At 37.7% G+C, this 21,024-nt stretch overlaps 1 protein-coding gene across 1 annotated transcript in view; it reads left to right on the forward strand.

Annotated features, from left to right (window-relative positions):
• Positions 1–4,989: 4,989 nt before the first annotated feature.
• The window catches only part of rspo3 (R-spondin 3), a 20,299-nt gene continuing 4,264 nt past the window's right edge, over positions 4,990–21,024 (forward strand). Inside the window, exons 1-5 of the mRNA XM_016458402.1 lie at positions 4,990–5,705; positions 12,827–13,021; positions 13,185–13,328; positions 15,044–15,187; positions 15,269–15,448. Of these exons, the coding sequence (XP_016313888.1) occupies positions 5,612–5,705; positions 12,827–13,021; positions 13,185–13,328; positions 15,044–15,187; positions 15,269–15,448 (757 nt within the window). The 5' untranslated portion in view covers positions 4,990–5,611. The remainder of the gene's footprint in view (positions 5,706–12,826; positions 13,022–13,184; positions 13,329–15,043; positions 15,188–15,268; positions 15,449–21,024) is intronic.

A 21,024-nucleotide genomic window follows, 5' to 3' on the forward strand; every position in this document is an offset into this window, starting at 1 on the left:
TTTAATTGTTATAATATATTTTTAAAACTATTTTCTTTCAAATGTTTTGTTGATATATTTAATATATTTAATTCATTAAAGTTTTTGCCATTAATCACATATTTATATAATTTCATTTTTATAATATATTTTGAAAAATATTGTCTTTAAAATGTGTTGTCTATGTATATTTTAAATTTATTTTGGCTGGAAAATAATATATTTAATTTTGTTTGCCATATATCACACACACACACACACACACACACACACACACATATATACTTGGCTACACACGTCACTTTCACTTCACTTTTCACGTTCACTTAAACCACATCAAGCTGTTCACATTGCTTTCTAGATTTCAAATCCTGTTTTACCCTATCACTTGCTCTCAGACACATTGAAAAGTTCATGACCTATGATATGGAGATCAAACGAGAAGATTGTGTGGTATAAACCATGGTAAACTGAGCAAGAAAAGACTTGATCTTAGATCCTAGAGGTCAGCACTGACAATGCATATCCCAATTAATTCCAATACTTGACCTTACAACATGCTGCTTCATTGGTGCATAAAGGCAATCAAGTCAAATGATCCTGAAGGAGTGGAGATATTCATATGGAAGATTCAATGAGCCAGAAAACCATGGAGCTCAGACAGCTGGACCACCCCTACATGATGGTCAATATAGGCAGATGTATTTCTTTTTCTTTTTTTTTCCTCACATTCTTTTTTGACACCTGTTGGCCATTACAAAATTCCAGTAAGTTTAAAAATAAGATAAACATGAGTCATCTAATGGAAATTGCTAATCTCCGGGTCATGCTTAAAGAGTGCCCCCATCTTCCAGATTATGCTGTTAGATCATCAGAGCTGTTTTCTCTTCAGCAGAGTCTGCAGATATTTCCTTCCATCTGAATCCAGATGATCTGCACTTTGAAAATTCTCTGCACAGTACACTGCATATTACAAAAACTATACCTTCAGGAATGCCTTTCAGGGATAGTTCATATATATATATATATATTTTTCATATTAAGTCTCAATATGCTGATATAAAACAATGCACATAAAGCATATTTGATTGTGTTTGGATAATGTTTGTAACATGTCCCATAGGATTTATGTCTACTTTCTTTACACAGTGTAAGTCAGAGCTACTGCTGAGGTTCTGTTGTGCGACCACCAGCATAATTAGCACAGGGTTTGTTTTATGGAGGGGCTATTATCACTCGCCATAAACAGCCAAAAGTCGCCATTCTCAACCCCAGCAGTCAGGCTGGGGCTTTTTACGGGGCCTCATATACCCGACACACGGCACGCATGTGTTTCTTTGTGCTGTCGCAATCGATCAGCACCCCGTCACGTCAGTCAGTCCTAGCGAGGCCAGTCTTGTGGCCATTAGTTTCCACCAATGTTGGTCTTAATTGTTCGGTAGGTTTTGATAATAAAAACACATTCCTTAAATCACACTGTTTTATAGGTCTTTGGTATAGTTTTATATGATGGGCTTTTAAGAATGTAATTAGCGCCACTGAGTTTTAACAACTTTGAACACTTTTATTTTTCTTTCAAATTATGAAATACAAAGATCTTGTAACTTAACGGCCAAAAGTCCTGGCTTAATTTAAAACAGGCATCTTTAGGGTCCTGAATTGTTTGAGAACGACTATTGATTCAAGTTTAATTTAGTTTAAGGTGCTAATTATTGACATATTATTGATTTTAAAATTAGATTTGTTTAAGTGGTATGAATAACAAGCAATCATTAGGTTTATCATAATATAACATTTAATGTGTCGTTCAATGTCCAATTTAATTTTACTTCCACCTTCTATTTATTTAAACCTCTTAGTTATGTAATTCATTTTTTTATCTTTAGACTTCCTAGCAAAGTGCTTCATGCCACAATTAGCTGCATGGTTTTGTGAAATACCTTGACTAATGTGGGTTTATAATGTGGCGATGGAGGGTTTAAGATGTTACTGACCCAAAACTGACCCAGACAAAATCAGAGTAGAGCAACTTACCCTAATTAGCATGCTTTCACAGGGCATCCAGGCCCAACTTTAAGGAGTGAGAAACTCTGAGAGAAAGCAAAAGGAAAAATATAATGAAAAAAAAGCAGTGGCTGAACAGGCACAAGTGTGCCCAGTGCAGTTTCCTTTGTAATGGGCAGGGGGCTCGTTTTATGGACATTTTAGGGACAGACTGTGGAACACAAAAAAAAAAGATACTCTGAGGAACGTCACTGGACACTGAACCCCGTTGACTTTTGGTATGCCAGGTTACATTTAACTAGAAAAACTACTGAAAATTTTAAATATAACAAATAAAATAAAATAAAAAACATTTTTAAAAAAATTATAAAAGTTATCTGGGCTGAAATAAAAAAAAATTCATATAAAAGTACTAAATTATTAACATTTTAATAAAAATTAATTAAAGCTATATTTAAGAAAAACATAAAAAATAATTTACTAAAACTTGAAATAATCTTTAAAACTCAATATCTAAAAATATAAGCTAACTAAAAGCATTAATAAATAGTGGTTAAATAAAGTGTATTGTTTATAAAGATTCAGTAGTTCAGTATTATCAGAGCTATCTATCTATCTATCTATGTCTGTCTGTCTGTCTGCCTTTTCTCTCCTAGATAGATCTTCTGTCTATCTATCTTTCTCTTTTAAAGATGACAAACTTTGCTTTTCTAGTTAATTTGTTTCTTTGAATTTTAGTTTATTGTATTCTACTTTGTATTGAAATTCAAATCACAATTCTGCATCCTGTTTTCTATTTTAAAAGAAATTTAAATTTAGCAATTGAATTGCAATTTAAAAGGCATGCTCAATTCTGAATTACATGCAGCCTGCTGTTCTGGGAACTTCTGCCAGAAGACCTTAAATTCTTAGGATTCGGGGAGCAGGTGAAAGTGAGTGTGCAGACCACATTGATCATGCACACGTGAGTTTGCACTTCACTCATCACTTCCCAGTGTTTGTTTTGCTTATGCAGCTGACAGGCCCAAACCCTTGATTATCTGTCCTTATAGCACATGGCATAATCTTCATCCTCTCCTGTCTCCCCCACCAAACCTGATCCTTCCTGCTCCAGTACCACTAACTACCTCATGCACTGCTGTTTTAATCCCCTCGACTCCAAATAAGAGTATTTCATGACTCAACAGCCTATTTATTAGATCAGCGCTGCTCAATAGCACATCCCACCATTGCCTGCGCTGGGATCTCTCGTCTGTGAGGTTTATGGGTGGAGAATGTGATGGGATCAGGATGGATGAGAGCACGTGGAGCCATGTGGTCCACATTCTAATGCCTCATGGAGCAACAAGGTCCTATAATAAAAATGTACCGTGTCCAGTCTTCCCAGACAGGATTAGACAAATGTAGCACAGTTAGCATCCATGCAGCCATTTACGCTGACTACCTCCATGTGTGATATTGCAGACCTCACACATTTTCAGTTACTTTTGCTCCTTGGTGCACCTGCTCGGCTTCATTTCAGGTTGCTGACGGCTTCTCTCATCGGCCGTCGCATAGAGTGACCAAATGACCTCACCTCCTCTTCCCCGCTCCCCGTTAGAGCTTGTCGCTGGGACTAATTTATCAGAGGAGTAGGGGGCACAAAGAGGGGCTTTATTCTGTCCCCCTTCCCATATGAAGATCAACTCCCTTGGAATGTCCACCCCCCACATCGATAACCACAGACTAAACCATGTTTTATCCCTTACAGCTAAATTTACCAAAGACTACTCATTAATGAATAATCAAGAACAAAAAACGGCCATTAAATCCCTCTAATCTGAAAAGCGACCTCCCTCTCCAGCGATATAAAACTGTGCTTTACTAGAAGGAGTGCTCTAAAAGTTATAGCATTTTTCCCCTCAGCACCCATTGTGATTGATGGAGCAGCCACAACAGGGGAAACATTGGTCCACCTCATATTCTTATAAACATCAACACGCTGGTTAAGAAAAGCAGGCCTCCCCGTCCTACTGCCAGACGTGTAAATAAGCTTCCCTGTGGGAAAAGAGGGAACCACTGCGCTGTGCAGCGCACTCACGTACACCAGTAATCACCACTATTGTTTATACTCCACAGCGCACACACAAAAATGCAAAGATTTGTCTTTATGTGGCCAGTGCTGCATATCAACTGAAAATGCATCTCAGACGGGCTAAAATAAAAGTCAGGCAGTGTATTTGCCTGTGTGCAGTTTGTGGCTCTTATAGCACTGACCCCCTCTAGAGGATCACAATGGAACTTCCTCTATTATGGCAAACATATGTACACAGAGCAGTTAATTTTACAGAGATGTATTTTAAATATAGGATTCATATCTGGATAATAGGCATCCTGAAATGTATTGCAAATACAAGTAAAATTAGATGTAACTAACTTACTTTACTAAAGAAATTAATTAATTTGGTGTTGAGTAAGCTCTTGGTTAAGTTCTTCTCGGATAAATGTGTTATAAATGTGATCTATCTATATATCTATCTGTCTATCTGTCTGTCTGTCTCTCTGTCTGTCGAATTTTTCCATTCATCGAGTTCTCGAGTTTTGGAAAACGTGATATAATGAAAAAAAGCGAGTGCTGGTAGCCCGTGGGGTGTCTGACGTGGGGGGCTCGCCCTCTAAATAAACTTTGGAGTTCAGAGAGGGGAAAGAGACGGCAGAGAGCTGAAGTCATCAGTTACCAGACGAGCACACGAGCTGAGAGTTTGGTGTTGAGTAATCTCTTGGTTAAGTTCTTCTCGGATAAATGTGTTATAAATGTGATCTATCTATATATCTATCTGTCTATCTGTCTGTCTGTCTGTCTCTCTGTCTGTCGAATTTTTCCATTCATCGAGTTCTCGAGTTTTGGAAAACGTGATATAATGAAAAAAAGCGAGTGCTGGTAGCCCGTGGGGTGTCTGACGTGGGGGGCTCGCCCTCTAAATAAACTTTGGAGTTCAGAGAGGGGAAAGAGACGGCAGAGAGCTGAAGTCATCAGTTACCAGACGAGCACACGAGCTGAGAGCAGGCGAGAGAAAGGGAGAGATAGTGAATTGCTCAACCGTGAAACTGTGAGCTGTCGAGATTGAATAGAGAAGGGCGACTGTTTAGAAATATAGCGCCAAAGTTTCACTGAAAGTTCCTCGAGATGCTGTGATGAGGATGACGCGAGGACCTCCTACATGTCAGGCTCAATAAATAAAGTAACTTTCACACCTGGACGTGTCGTGCGGAATCACAGTGGGGAATACAGTCATTCAGGAAGACAATCCAACTTTATCGCCATGCCAATTTAATTTGATTCCCTCCTCCCCATCTTTAAGCTTTGCTTACAGTGCGCTGGATGGAGAACTAACACTTTCATTGTTTCCATGGAATGAGTGGCTCTCTCTTTGGATATCTCACAGTGGCACATATGTGGATTGCCTCCAATATGTTACTGCCGAATCGGCCCAGGTGCATTTGGGCCATTGGAAATTCTGTTTCTCTTACGCGTGAGCACAGCTGGGGCTTCTGCCCGGTTTAGGAATAACATATTGAGTATTGCGCAGATCAAAGTGCGATAAGGGACATTGAAATTGACAGGACAAGCATCATTCCCCTGATTACTATGCAATTACAACTGATCTCCATTGTTTTGATCTTGCATTGTATGGAATACACAAACTGTCAGCATCACGGCTCCAGGCACCGGCTACACAAACGTAAGTTCTGCGCGCTGCTGATCTGATGCTTTGCGCACACCTGCACCGTGACTTATACTGCCTATTTGTGTGCACTTTTTGTTTGTAATCATGGTGTTTTTAAATACATGATATATCCTACTTTTTGTCATTTTAAAAGACTTGAAAAGTTACATTTTTATTTTTTAAGTTAAAGTCTCTATTGGGGTAATGTTGATATGGGATATTTATCAGGTGACAGGACATGGTTAAGGTTTACTACGGGAATTTTTAACATTTTTATATTTCTAACATTTATTTATTTTCTGTTAATATGGGTCACTGTATCTAAAACTCAAAAGCCAAAAAGAAAATCAGTAGATTCGACACTCGCAGTCTCTCATGTGGTTCAGCATATAACCATATGCAACAGAGAGCTAAAGGAGTTAAGTATTTCTCAGCAGCTGGAAGATCTCATTATTGTTATCGAAATGTAGGCTATATGCTATTTTTTCTTATGACAACTGGAATATATCGCTGTTTTTCCCGTTTATATTTTGTGCCAAGCCTGGGTTGCCAAGTGCGCTGGTTCCCTCAGAATTGTCTACTTTAAAACTAGCAGTGGGTTGATTTTTTATGTGGTGTGAGGGTTTGACTTTTCTCACCAAATGTATTTAAATAGGTTATTATTTTTTATTTTTTTACCAGCCAGTAACAGGTAAGGTGGGTAGCCTACTGTTCTTTTATGGAAATAGGCACACCAACTGTGGTTATGAAGCATTACAGTGAATGCACAGTGAAATAGTGTTTTTGAATGAAATACGTAAAAATATAAGGTAGTAGCTAGACCTTACTCAGGGTAGATGCTATATTTTATTTTATGCTGTTTTTAAGAATAGTTTAATATTTAGTTATATTTAGTAATGTTTTTTTTTTTTTTTTAATGTATGTTTTTGATGTTAGGGTTAGTACAACAACCCATTTGTTCTTTCATTTTCATTCGCAAAAAAAACAAAAAAAAAAACATGGCCTCTACCCTGAATAAGATCCATATATGAAATAAAAGCAGTATGGTAAAATACAGTTGTACATTGTCCAAGAAACCCATTGTCCAGTTAAAAGTGTATGCTATAGTAAACTTTTTAAATAGTAGCCTACAGTAAATATAAATCAAACTATTCAAACGTGATGCTCTTAAAACTACTTTATACAGCTTGAAAATTCGAAAAACCCGTGTAAGGTTTTTTTTTTTTAAGGGGTTCGGTCTTATTGGTGATTAGGCTAATTTTGTTTGGTGATTGGCTGTCTTTGTCACAAAGACCTGGCAACCCTGCAAACAGCGTAGTGTTGCTTGAGGTGAACCAGTCTCGGTGAAACTGCGCCTGTCACAAAATCGTTATTGTGTTCCTCATGGTTTTGTTTTGATGGCTTAGTTTGAGGAAAATTTCACATATGTGTCCCCACAGTGAGTTCTGGAAGAAAAAAAACAGCTGCTTAGGCATCCTAGATAAACTTCTGATGGGAAATGTGCCGTTGAGGTAAAAGCCTAGAAGGCGCGTGAAAAGTGTTTCTTTTTACTAGACACTTGTGTGGTTTGATTCGGAAACATAACTTATATCGGCAAGGGACACTGCTGATTTTTTGTGATTTAAGTACTGTTTTGGGTTTACGTTGCAGTTACCCTCCATTAACGGGTAACGTTTCAGTCGTGTTTTACTTCAAAGTATCGTGCCATCGTTGTTGTGATAAGTGCGAATATGAAAGTATGAATTTGCAGACTACACCATTATTGGCTTATACATTGTGCACTGCTCGTCTAGCATCAATGGCCGGGTAACGTTTCAGTCGTGTTTTACTTCAAAGTATCGTGCTATCGTTGTTGTGATAAGTGCGAATATGAAAGTGAATTTGCAGACTACACCATTATTGGCTTATACATTGTGCACTGCTCGTCTAGCATCAATGGCCAGTCCAACGTCTTGTTTGGATCGCTCTCTAGCGGCCACTGCATTACGCAGAGAACCCTTTGTAGTGCGCTTGGACCGTCACGCGCTTGTTGACTGTTACTCGCTGAGATATCTGTAAGTTCAGTGCTACCAGAAGCACAGCGGGGTTCTTGTTTTCTTCAAGTTTGCAACAAAGTTGAGTATATCCTAGAAAAAAAACGTTTCTGACTCCGGCCCAGGACCATCTTTATGTTGAGCTGAGCTCATAATATATTAGTAGCCTACATGTTAAGAAGTTGTATAGTTTAGTTAAAGGTAACATGATAAGAAATTCATCATTTCATTCAAAAGACCGTTTTAATCAAATGTATTACTGATTAAGTCAAGGCTGTAACCAAATACTCAGGATGGTGGGGGCCATGTGTAATTTTTTGGGGGTCATGTCCCCCTCACTGTTTATATGAATATTTTTGGTTTACACAGAGAGAAACAACATTTTGGGAAGCTGAGCTCTGAAATAAGCAATTCATGCATGACAGGCTCCAGAAATATGCGATTGAGTATGATTTTTATTTTAATATACAACGTAATAGGAAAATATGACTTGAAAGGCACAATTAGAATGACTGTATAAACATAGTCTAAATTAATTGGTGACAAAGCCAGTTAGATGCAACAGAACTGCTTTTGGTATCAGGGAGCCACAGAAATGCCATTGTGGCTTTGTGGCACTCACTGGGTTGTTTCAACTCTGATAGAAAAAAATATATATTATGGAATTCAAAATACAAAACCCTTATCCATCTTTTTTGTTCAAAACTTAGATGATGCTAGAATTGTGGACTGTGGTCAGGACATTGCATTCAGCATACTAAGTATGTGCTCTCGTGGCATATGAGAAAAATATGTGTCTAATCAGACTTTGACAGCTAATTAGTTCAGTACACAACTGTCATTTTGAATTTAAAGAGGGGACGGTTTGAGGTTATCCTTAAAGAGCAGAAATATTTCACTCATTTCAGCATATTTTTGATCAATTCACATATTTCAAAATATTAAGAGATGATATTAATAGATACGGGTGAGCAGGGTGATCAAATCTATGCTGGTAGTGTGTGAATTTTGGCAGACACTGCGACAGTGAAGTGTGACAAACGTGATGACCGCCATCCTTTTGAAAGCACCAGCCATCATCAGATGCTGCTAATTAAGAGACTTTGAAACATTTGTGATGGACAGAAACTTGGGTGAATGACCTATGACTAATTTATCAGTTCACAGAGAGTGACCAAACGGTTGCCTGACCTCAAACATTTCCTGTCTTCTGAGTGTGCGCGTCGCTGTGTCTCTGCGTTGACAATTAGAAGCCACAAGGCTTTGATTTGCATGTAAAATAGACACCTTTTAAATGCCAAAGAATTTGTAACATCTGATACTTATAACATTGGAATATCTTGTGCATATGACTGTTTTGCAAGAATGTTTTGTGAAGTGAATGTAATTGTAGTATATGCTTTTTTGTAATGTGTCACAGAGGACTAAAAAGGTGAGGTTGACTTTTAGCTTTTAAAAGAAGACTTACACGTCAATGACAGTATATGGTAACTAATGTCCTTTTGAATAAACTAATGGCTGTGTTTTTTTAGTAAAAAATTATCTTTGCTTGTGTGTGGCCTCCCCATGTTATAAATATCGCAGGAAATTAATTGTGTCTGCCTGCTTCACCGACTCAAACCACAAGACTTTGGGCAATAAGCAAATGCTTTTGTTTAATGTCGATGTCTGACATTTTGTTATTTAATTAAGTTTTAACTGTGCCGCTTTACCGATAGATTCTGGGAATGCTTGCTTTTGCGGTCGTCGAGTTTGAAGCGTGGCGAAGCGATTTCGAACGTTCGGATTTCAGGAGTGCTTGTGCGGTTGTTATGCAAGCCGACCCAAGGGCTGTGGCAGCGCAAGGGCAGGCAGAATTCCTCCATGTAAAGGGTTCTGTGAGTTGGAGAGCTTTGGCAGGAACACATGTGGGCAAATGGACAGCAGTTGTAAAGATTGCTTAGATATGTCAAACAGAATATCCTTGATCTATGGCAATCTGGCGGCCAAGAGTGAACTCTGGGAATCAGGGGAGGGAGACAGAAAAAAACAACAACGATGCCCTAGACCGAGTTCAGTAGTATGGAATGTAAGAGCAGGTTGAAAATATCTATCTATCTATCTATATATATATATATATATATATATATATATATATATATCTTATATTCAGCAAGGATGCATTAAATTGATCAAAAGTGATAGTAAAACATTTTGTAAAAGGTAAAAAAATATATATTTAAAACAAATAATGTTCATTTAAACTATGAATACTGAAAAAAGAAATGTCACAGTTACTACAGAAAAGTGTAACCATCACAACTGTTTGCAACTTTATTGAAACTTTATACAATATTTCAGAATATTACTGATTTTATTCTATTTTTATCAACTAAATGCAGTCTTGGTGAACATATGAGACTTCTTTCAAAAATGTTTTAAAAATCTTACCGACCCCAAACATTTAAATGGTTGTGTGTATATATATTTTGAACATTGCTGTCTATTGCATTACTGCCTCATATTGCATAGTGGGTCAAAATGGCAAAAAGCCACTTTGTAAGTCTGTGCGTTACAGTGATGCTAGGAGTCGTCATTTCCCATGCTTTTTAAACTGCTTCCTCATTGTTTAGGCTTGCTGATGGTTAGAGGTCCTCAATATGTAACATCCTTTCAAGCCATATCATTTCAAATTGCATAAAAGTGAAAGTAGAAGCTTTTTTTAACCTCTCTGAAGTTGAGCTAGACCACTCTTCATTTTACCCTACCTCACCCTTATCCAGATGCTCTGAGACTGGGTCAGTCCCTTCTAAAACGCAGAGCCTTTAACCATCTGAGACTGACCTTTGAGAGACACCTGGAAGTGATTGACTTCAATCAAAGATGTACCTTGAAGCAGCCGAGGAACACCTTCCATTTTTTTTACCCTGCTGAATTTAGTGAGGTACTGCACTGTAGTTTACAGTATGATGCAATTAGATCAGTGAACGTCTGTTCTTCTCACAGCAACTGTGAACTGAAATCACTTTTGACTTCTTCAGTTCCCGAGCCAAAACAACGAGGCCATAGTGCAGATATTATATTATTATATATTATATATAGATATTATTCACAATCCCTTGAGCAAAAAACTGAAGAAAATATTCTCTCAAATCCCTTTGAATACAGTCAGGCCTATTTCTGAAAAATATCAAATCTTCTGTCCGGAAGGTTGTGAGGGCGTATAACAGGTCAGCGATCAGCTCTATCATTTAAAAGTAAATCTTGTCTTAAGGGATCACTAGGACATTGAGAAACCTCTTCGTCATGCATTTGTGGTGGGCAGTTTCACTGTGTATTCGCAGCTGGAGGTCTCCAGTGGAGACGAGTTGATTCCGTCTGGGTTTTTTTTGTCACAGTGAGGCCACTCTGTTTGCGCGCTTATGAACACAGAGGCTACTGTGCTGCCGTTTGCGTGCAAACCCCGGTATGCAACGTGTCTCTGTTGATTAGTTTCTCTGCCGGGAGAATCCACAGATGACTGTGCTTCCTGTCTTGTTTATTATTACACTACATTATGGTCACTGTTGTAGCCTTAATTGATGGCCCTGTTCTTTCCTTGAAGAACCTGGAACCATTTAGTTGTACCTACCATTCCTGTTTGCTCTTATAAATGTTGAGAACGTCCAAATAAATGCAGAGTATGTTTTTTGTAATTAGGTGCTGGCAGAAGAAGCAAGGCTTTCAGTTCTAGTCTTTACAAACATTTGGATTTCTACACATTATATTAAGGCATTATATCTTTTTTGAAATGTGAAACTGTTTAATGATGACATTTTTGCATGTGTATTTGGCACTTTTTGTTCAGAGGAAGTGGACAGGGCAGGAAATGATGAGAAGAGTTTTCGCATTCAGTTAGCATTGCACATACAGTATGAGTACCATGAAACACAATGTGAAGTTTGTTTTTACATGCCATTTATCAGCGGGTTTATCTGAAATATATTATTCCACCACAACAGAACACAAAATTTGAGGTTGTTAAATTTTTTGTACGTTTTTGAAGTCTGTTATGCTCACTTGTGATAGAATTTTCAGCAGCCATTACTCCAGTCTTTAGTGTCACATGATCCTTCAGATAGCATTCTAATATGCTGATTTGGCACTCAAGAATTCTGGTACTTCTTATTATAACCAATGTTAAAAAAAAAAAACAGTTGTGCTGCTTTAAAAAAGTGGTAATATTCAGGATTCTCTGATGAATAGAACATTCAAAATAGCAGCTTTTATTTGAAAAATAATTTTTTTAAACATTATAAATGTCTTTACTGTCACTTTTGATTAATTTAATCCATCCTTGTTGGATAAAAGACCTTACTGATCCCAAAATTTTAAATAGTAGTGTATACAGTAAATTACATTAAATGTGATTAAACAACTCGCTACCAAGCACCTCAAACAAAACTCTAAATAGCTTTCAAAGATGGCAATAAAACAGTGATTATTTGGTCCTCAAAAGCATCTACAGTATTAAATCTGGGCCCTTTACTATGGGTAGGTTATATAAAGTCAAACAGTTGGGTTAGAACTAGCCAGAACTGCAATAAGTTATCCCTTACATAAATAATATTGTAGCTTTGTACATGTATGTTTTCTAATAACTATTGCAGTGAAAGAGAGACTGACACCAGTGGTTTCACACTCCAGACAATACATAAATAGGGTGACTATGCATCCTCTTTTTAATGTCCTGGAAAAATCCTGGCCTAAAATGTCTGGATTTTGGCTTTGTTTTCCAATTGTTTTCATGCTTGCTGAAGATAACGACTGAAAAGTAGTTTGCACAATAGCTTGCAAGCATTGTACATCAACCTGTCATGGCTTGGGATCTACAGAGAACAGTCAAAGCAATGCAAATAAATTTAGATATAATGTATAAGGACTGTATGGAGCACAAAACTCAAAACATTTTAGGCAATTTAGAAGTCACAGTCAGGACATGCACAGGAAAAAGAGATCTTATGGTCACCCTAACTTAAATGATATATATCTATTACACTTGTCAGATCTGTACATTTGCATAAATCTTTTGTTGAGCCACACATGTTGTTTGATCCTAAAGTAAAATTGATGTTTCTACCACAGAGGGTTCAGGGGTGAGCTCCCAGGGATGCCAGGGAGGCTGTCAGACCTGCTCGGTTTACAATGGCTGTCTGACCTGCAAACCCAAGCTTTTTATTCACCTGGAGAGGGACGGGATGAGGCAGATTGGAGTATGCCTGGCCTCCTGCCCTAATGGTTTCTACGGCACCCGTTCCCCTGACCGGAACGACTGCATAAGTAAGACACATGTTTCGCCTCAGCTTCTCCTTGAAATATTTACACTACAGACATCTTTATGTCTTAGTTACAGTAATAAAACTATGGGCATTGGCATGTATACTACAGCATTCCCTTCTCAGCTCAGGACATTGTGGTAATGCGTGCGTATCCTGTCTTCCAGAGTGTGGGTCAGAGTGCGACTCGTGCTTTAACAGGAACTTCTGCCTGCGCTGCAGAGCGGGCTCCTACTTGCACAAGGGCAAGTGCATGGAAAGCTGTCCAGATGGACTGGTGCCCAGCGATACCAAGAAAGAGTGTGTCCCTGGTGAGTGCCCTGTTTACGGTCACAGATATGATGGACTAGTTTTTAGCATCCTTTCCTCCAGTGTTGGGGAAGCTACTTTGAAACTGTAGCTTGCCAAACTGTAAGCTAATCATAATTTCAAGTAGTAAAAAAGCTACTGTTTTGCAAAGTTAACTAATACAAGCTTAATAAGAATAAAATGAATAAGACTTTCAAAAGCTACATATTAGAGCAGTGCTTCCTAAACCTGTCCTGGAGGCCCCCCTGCGCTGCACATTTTGTATGTCTCCCTAATCAGACACCGAATTTAGTTCTTGCAGTCTCTACTAACGAGCTGATGAGTGGAATCAGGTGTGTTAGATAAGGGAGACATACAAAAGGTGCAGGGCAGGGGGGCCTCCAGGACAGGTTTGGGAAGCACTGTATTAGAGAGAGGATCAACCGAATTAACCAGTTCACTAGAATTAATCAAATGATAAAAAGCTACACATTGGAGAGAGTGCCATCTGAAAGAACCTATTTGTTAAAATGAATCAGACTTTCCAAAAGGTACATATTAAAGTGAGGACAATCATCATAATGAACTGATTCACTAGAATGAATCTGACTTTCTACTGCTACATATTAGACCGGTGGTTCTCAAACCTGTCCTGGAGTGCCCCCAGCCCTGCACATTTTGTATGTCTCCCTCATCTATCACACCTGATTCAACTCATCAGCTCATTAGTGGAGACTGCAAGACCGGAAGTGGGTGTGTCAGATATAGCAAGACATAAAAAAAATGTAATGTGCTGGGGGTACTTCATGGAGAGGTTTTAAAACCACTGTATTAGACAGAGGGCTGTCTGAATTATCTGATTCACTACAATGAATCGGACATTTAGAAGCTACATATTAGATAGAGGATTATCCAGGATTGTCACTAGAATAATTCAGACTTTCCAAAATTCTTTCGGATGGTCATCTCTTTCATTTTCCAATTTTTTCCAGCACCACATATGAGATAGGGCTGTTTTGATGAGTATGTTTGATTTGATTTTCTCATTAAAACCAGCCATGTGGTGTTTAGACATGCTACTCTGATTGCTATGGTGCAAGAGCAGGAGGAAACCGGCTGAGGCACAGATCTAAGTGCACTGTGCAGGTAGTTTAATTAAATAACAAAGAACTGGTAACAAGAACAGAAACACGAGCAGAGCGGCAATGCTAACATTCAACAACTGACAAAGCACAAGGGAAACACAAGGACTATTTATACAGAGAGCTGAAGCAATTAACTAATCAGTAACCAGGGCAAATAACAAGGAGATGGGTGTGGTTCAATGAGTGTCCATGACAACAAACAAGGGAGCAGAGCAGCAGGGAAACAGGAGGGGAACAAGGCAACAATAGGGGCACAGCACTACAAACTAAAAGTCCTTGACCACAGACACAAGAAACACAGACAGGGATCGTGACAACGATGGACAAAGTAGTTTGTTAAAAGCTGCACTCTATCATGAAAATAGCTGAACACTCTCAGAAAAAAAGCTGTCCCACCTTAATTACCCCTACAGAGTGCATATTAGTAACTTAAGAGTACTTATTGCTACCGAAAAATATGTTTTAATACCTTTTGAAAAGGTTAGTAGCATGGTTACTTTTAGTTATTTATTCCCCAGTACTTCTAATGAAACTAACTCTGTGTGTGTGTGTGTGTGTGTGTGTGTGTGTGTGCGCGTGTGCTGGTTTTACAGCATGTCCTGCAGACTGTGACTCCTGTCAGAACAGTGACACGTGTACGAGGTGTGCGCCGGGACACTTCTTACTGCATGGGCAATGTCATCACGTCTGCCCAGACGAGTTTGAGCCCAACGACTCAATGGAGTGCATCCCGACAGGTTAGAATCTGACATAACACCTGCTGTCAAGACACAGTGCTGTATGTGTGTGGCTTCACTAACTTGTTAACTGTGTTTTAGTGCACTGTGAAGTGGGCGAGTGGAGCGAATGGGGCCCCTGCTCACGCTCAGGTAAAACCTGCGGCTTCAAATGGGGCGAAGAAACAAGGACGAGGAAGGTCCTACAGAATCCCTCTTCAATGGGGAGCCCGTGCCCAGCGACTTCTGAAACGAGGGAATGCTTAGTCAAAAGAAGAAGATGTAAGTGGCTAATATAATTATTGATAAATAGACCCAATCATCATTGAAAATTGTAAGCCTGATCACAGGAGTAAAAAGCTGCATGATTTGAGGTACTATGAGGTTGAGGATGAGGTTTGCACCAAAAGCTTAAAACCCAAAGTATGAGCAATAATAATAGTGATGCTAGACTTGGAGTGAATGGAATTACTAGTGGGATGTTGTACAGTTTCCACTTTTATAGTACAAAAAACATACTCTTTTTTTATTATCATTTAAATGCTTGTTTTGTATCGTCAGGATTATGATTATAAATGTAAGAGCCAGAAATATTTCCCAACTGATGCAAAACAAATACATGGAGCAGATTCAAGGATCTGTGCAGTTGTAAGCTTAACCATATTTGGACAGTTATGTTTTGAATGTTTATTTGTATAGTGGTATTTGTGGGACATTGCTACTTTATGACAGACAGCAGGCCAACTCGACGCTCCATCGCTCTCCACCTCATAAACACTCAGGGCCTCAGCACAGAGAGAGGGAACAGAGGAAAATAAAAGGGGTGGAGATTTGCATGTGAACTTTTCAGACTCCAAAGAACAATGATATGGATTGATCTCACACACAAATTCAAAAGAAAAAAACACACTCAAAAAAAACGTCTCAGGTTACTTATGTAACCATGGTTCCCTGAGTAGGGAACGAGACACTGCGTCCTCTAGGGGTCGCTATGGGGAACGCCTCGTCGTGACCCGTGTCTGAAGCATACATTGAAAAAACACCAACTCGTTGGCCGGCGACAGCCATGACGTCACTACCGGTGCGACTATAGTATAAATAGGCGCCGGGAGCTACACATCATTCACTTCTTCGTCTGAAGCTTGCGTCCGCAGCATGGCAAGAAACCTAGAGGACGCAGTGTCTCGTCACGGTTCACGACGAGGCGTTCCCCATAACGACCCCTAGAGGACGCAGTTCGAAGTTCCCATGAAAGGGAACTTGTCAAATGTCGCTCTGTTCCGAAAGATCTTTAAAGAATCATAAGCACATTTATGATGCAGATATATTTCAAGAGGATAGCAATGCATATATACATGAAGTGTCCAACATACCACATTAGTTTTTTCTGTTAATTCAGTGCATCATCACTGTATTATCATCACCGTGCACGAGTATTTGAAGTGCACTTTTTTTTATTTTTTCTGAATTTTCAGTGTGAAACAATCATTGGGTTGTTTTTAGTATATTTAATAAAGTATAATTTAGCATAATTAGCATAAAATATAATTAATCATTGTAAAAGAAAAAAAATCATTAAAACATTTTTTTTTTTTTAAACTGCTTTACCCAAAATAAATATTTATGCTTATTAAAATTACCGGGTCTCCAAATTCTATGGTAGCATTGCATAAAAAAATAGAATAAAAGATTGTGGATGAAACAATACAATCTGTATGTTTTATTATAATTAATTGAGTTTAAATTTGAGTTTGAATTTAGTATAATTAATATAAATTAAAGTAATAATTTAAAGCAGTTTACCAAAAATACATATATATCTATGCTCATTAAATTATGAGGCCACTCCAAATTCTATAGCATTGCATATATAGTTTGCAGAGAAGGAATCCCATAATGCACTGTAAGAAAAATCTATAATAAAAGATTGTGCACTGAACAAAACAAGATTGATAGATAGATAGATTTTTTTTTTGTAGGTTTTGAAACAGAGCTTGCAACTCATCTTAGACATGTATTTTCTTATTCACCAACTCTTTGCTTGTGCCTAGAAAAACATTTTGTTCCATGTTAAGTCAAAGTGAGGAGTGTTGTATTGATCCGCTGGGGCCATGGGTGAGGGGTGCGTTTTTTACACTGCAGGCTCGGTTATCGACCTCGCCCCCACTTGTGATTACCCAGCTGCCCCAACTCCTGGAGCATCAACTGCACGCTAATTATCTGCTGTGGTTCTGTCCTGTCCGTGTTTATGTTCCACATGCACCAGCAGGGTCAGTGGTCCGACCCCCGCCAACTCAAAGTAATCCCAAGCCGCCCACTGACACTGATACATCCTCCTTGTCCTCCACCAACTCCTGATACACAAATGCATCTGCTTTACTTGTTGTTACCCCAGCCAAATCCCTCTCCATTCTTCTCCCGTTACTTGTCATTTGTTTTTCTTTCGTGTTCTCCCTCTGACTAATCCTGACCTTTTTCTTACACGGCTTGTCCAAACGCAGCCTTGTGTCTGGACCCTGTCCTTTCACTTTCAGGCTTCATGACTCTAAATTCAACTCCTAGTGTCAACAAGTGCTCTTTTTTCTTCCGTTTTTTGGTTGATGGATTAAACTGAATGACAGTAAATGTTACAATGAAATGTAATGTTGCAAAAATGTTCCTTTGATGGTTTTTTAAAAAATGCTCTTCTTTTGAATTTTGAATCATTTTACTCAAAAGAATCCTGGAAAAAAAGTATCATTGTTTCCACAAAATCATTAAGCAGCACACCTGTTTTCTTAAAAAATTGTTTTTTTTTAAATCAATCAATTAATAAATATAATAATAATAATAATAATAATAACAGTAATAGAATACCACAAAATCATTAAGCAGCACACCTGTTTTCTTAAAAAATTGTTTTTTTTTAAATCAATCAAATAATAATAATAATAATAATAATAATAATAATAACAGTAATAGAATAAATAAAAATGAATTAAAAATAAACAAATAAATAAATAATTGTTGCTTGAACACCAAATCAGCATATTAGAGTGATTTTAAAATAGAAAAATTTTATTTTAAATTATAATAAAATTTGACAATATTACTGTTTTTACTCTATTTTTGATTAAATAAATACCACCTTGGTGAGACTTCTTTCAAAAACATTTTAAAGAATTTTACTGACGCCAAACTTTTGAATGGCAGCATACATATACTGTGTATGCGTGTGTGTACAGGTTTTACCTATAAAGTAGATTAATAAATCTGGCATCGCAGCATCGTTGTTTTGTGTGTTTGTGTGTGTGTGTAGCTCAATTGTTCACTGAACTCTTAGCCTCTGTATGCAGCTTTGCCCTGCACAGCAGCACCAACCTCCCTAAGGGAGTGCAGCTATACTGGGCCTTCAAAGCCCTGGCATTCCTCCTGTGGGACGAGCCAGAGCCCTTAATCCCAGCCTGGCTCCTGCCAAAAGCCCCCGGACGACAGCACGCCTGCCGGGGAGGATGTGACCCCCTCCACCCTTCCCCACCCCACCCCCAGGGTTCATTAATGAAATTGTGCCCCACTGCACCACATCATATCCCCTTTCAACAATCCCCACCTCTGTGTCCTTAACAGCAGCAGACTGGGACGATTTGGGTTGTCAGGGTTGATTTCAGAGCGTTTCACCTTTTACTGACTGTGCAGCAGTTATGCCCCACATTCTTCCATCTGTCCTGACACACTTTTCACCCTCTCATCTCCCTCCTCTTTTAAGATCTCCTCCTTTTCTCCCCTCTCAATCACTCTTTTAACAATAATGTATAATCAGAGCCAGATGACTCCACATTTCACCTATGTTGAAATAGACACAACTATGAGACAAAATCGTTCCAAACCATTTCAGGCTTGCAACATATCTTAGAGGAGGATAGAACTGCAATCCATTGATGATGATGAATAGATCCATTATCATGTGGCTATTTTTAGCTGTAGATAGAGCACCTGTAAACTTGTGCATGGATTTGACATTTTTTATTGTCACAGAGTAAAACTATTTATTTTAAAACTTTATACTCATAATTGCACTTTATTCTATCACTCAAATGTTTGTTTAGTAAGATTTTTTTTAAATAAATTACTACTATTATTCAGCAGGACGTATTAAGGCTAAACAAGATTATTTTTCTTGCCCCATTGGCAGACATTTTTGCTTGTTTTAAGGAAAAACTAACAAAATTTAGATTTTTTATTTTTTCAGAAAAAATACATAATATCTTAAATAATTTTACTAATTATAAATGCATCTTGGTTCAAGAACTTTTAGCTATACTAGAAAACAAAAATACTACGTTTTTTTTTTTTTTGCAGTGGCAAAAACTATACACAACATAAATACTAATTAAATTACACAAACACATAAAATAACTAAATCTTTAAATTGAACAAAAGTGACAGTAATGAAATGTATAATTATTATATATATATATATATCAATTATTATTTATTATTATAAAAGTATAAACTATTTCAATTTCATCTACAGTGGGGAAAAAAAGTATTTAGTCAGCCACCAATTGTGCAAGTTCTCCCACTTAAAAAGATGAGAGAGGCCTGTAATTTTCATCATAGGTATACCTCAACTATGAGAGACAAAATGAGAAAAAAAAATCCAGAAAATCACATTGTAGGATTTTTAAAGTGACTAAATACTTTTTTGCCCCACTGTATTTCTATTCATCAAAAAAATATTCCACAAAAATATCAACTGTTTCCAACATTGATAATAATAAGAAATGTTTCATGAAAACCAAGTCAGCATATTAGAATGATTTCTGAAGAATCATGTTACACTGAGGACTGGAGTAATTATGCTGAAAATTCAGCTTTGCCATTACAGAAATAAATTACATTTTCAATTATATTGAAAATTATAATTGTCAATAATGTTTCACAGTAGTACTATTTTAATTGTATTTTTTGATCAAATAAATACAGCCTTGGTGAACATAAGAAACTTTTTTCAAAAACATTGAAAATCTTTCTGACCCCAAACTTTTGAACAGTAGTGTATATCTCACAAATATGAGTTTATATCTCACAATGTGACTTTTAATTTTAAATTTGATCTACTTTTTATTATTTTAAATGTAGTTTTACCCTGAGGCAGAAACAGGCCATCATAACTAAAGCGATATGTCACAGAAAAATCACAAAATAAATCTTAATTGTTTCTCTTGGATAGCAATGAGATTAAATGGAGAACAAAGTGAGACTTTCCAGTGGAGACTTTCTAGTTTCTTAGTTGCTCCTGAAAAAAAAGCCAGTAATCTCAAATGGGAACAATGTCTCAAACAATGTCTCAAACACTGCTCAACGTGCTCAAGATCAAAAGTCAAAACTTTTTATCACATTATTCCTGCCAAACCAAATTATCTGAGCAATGCTACCCATATTAACTTAAAGGGGTCATATGATGTTGCTAAAAAGAACATTATTTTGTGTATTTGGTGTAATGAAATGTGTTTATGCGGTTTAAGGTTCAAAAAACACATTTGTAAACAAACCCATGACTGCATTTGTGATCGGAGAAATGACAAACAACAAGCGCTACTCTACACTGATCAAAATTCGCGTTTGAATCATCAGTGGCAAATCCTTTAAATATGAAAAACATACTTACAGTCTGTGAGTCAGAACAGCCGGCATTGTAGTCTACTCTACCAGGATCAGGAAACAGTGTTCCATAAAATGCGCTGCAGTGTTGTAAATACAACTTAACCACTGATTTCTAGTTGGGTCCTCTTTTGGAAGGCCAAACAAAGTAATAACAACGAAACACACAGCGACACACACGGCGGGCTTGAGGGAGCGGCGGCCGGTGGGCTTGA

Source organism: Sinocyclocheilus anshuiensis, unplaced genomic scaffold (assembly GCF_001515605.1).
Source record: "Sinocyclocheilus anshuiensis isolate Anshui unplaced genomic scaffold, SAMN03320099.WGS_v1.1 scaffold267, whole genome shotgun sequence".
Lineage (NCBI taxonomy): Eukaryota > Metazoa > Chordata > Actinopteri > Cypriniformes > Cyprinidae > Sinocyclocheilus > Sinocyclocheilus anshuiensis.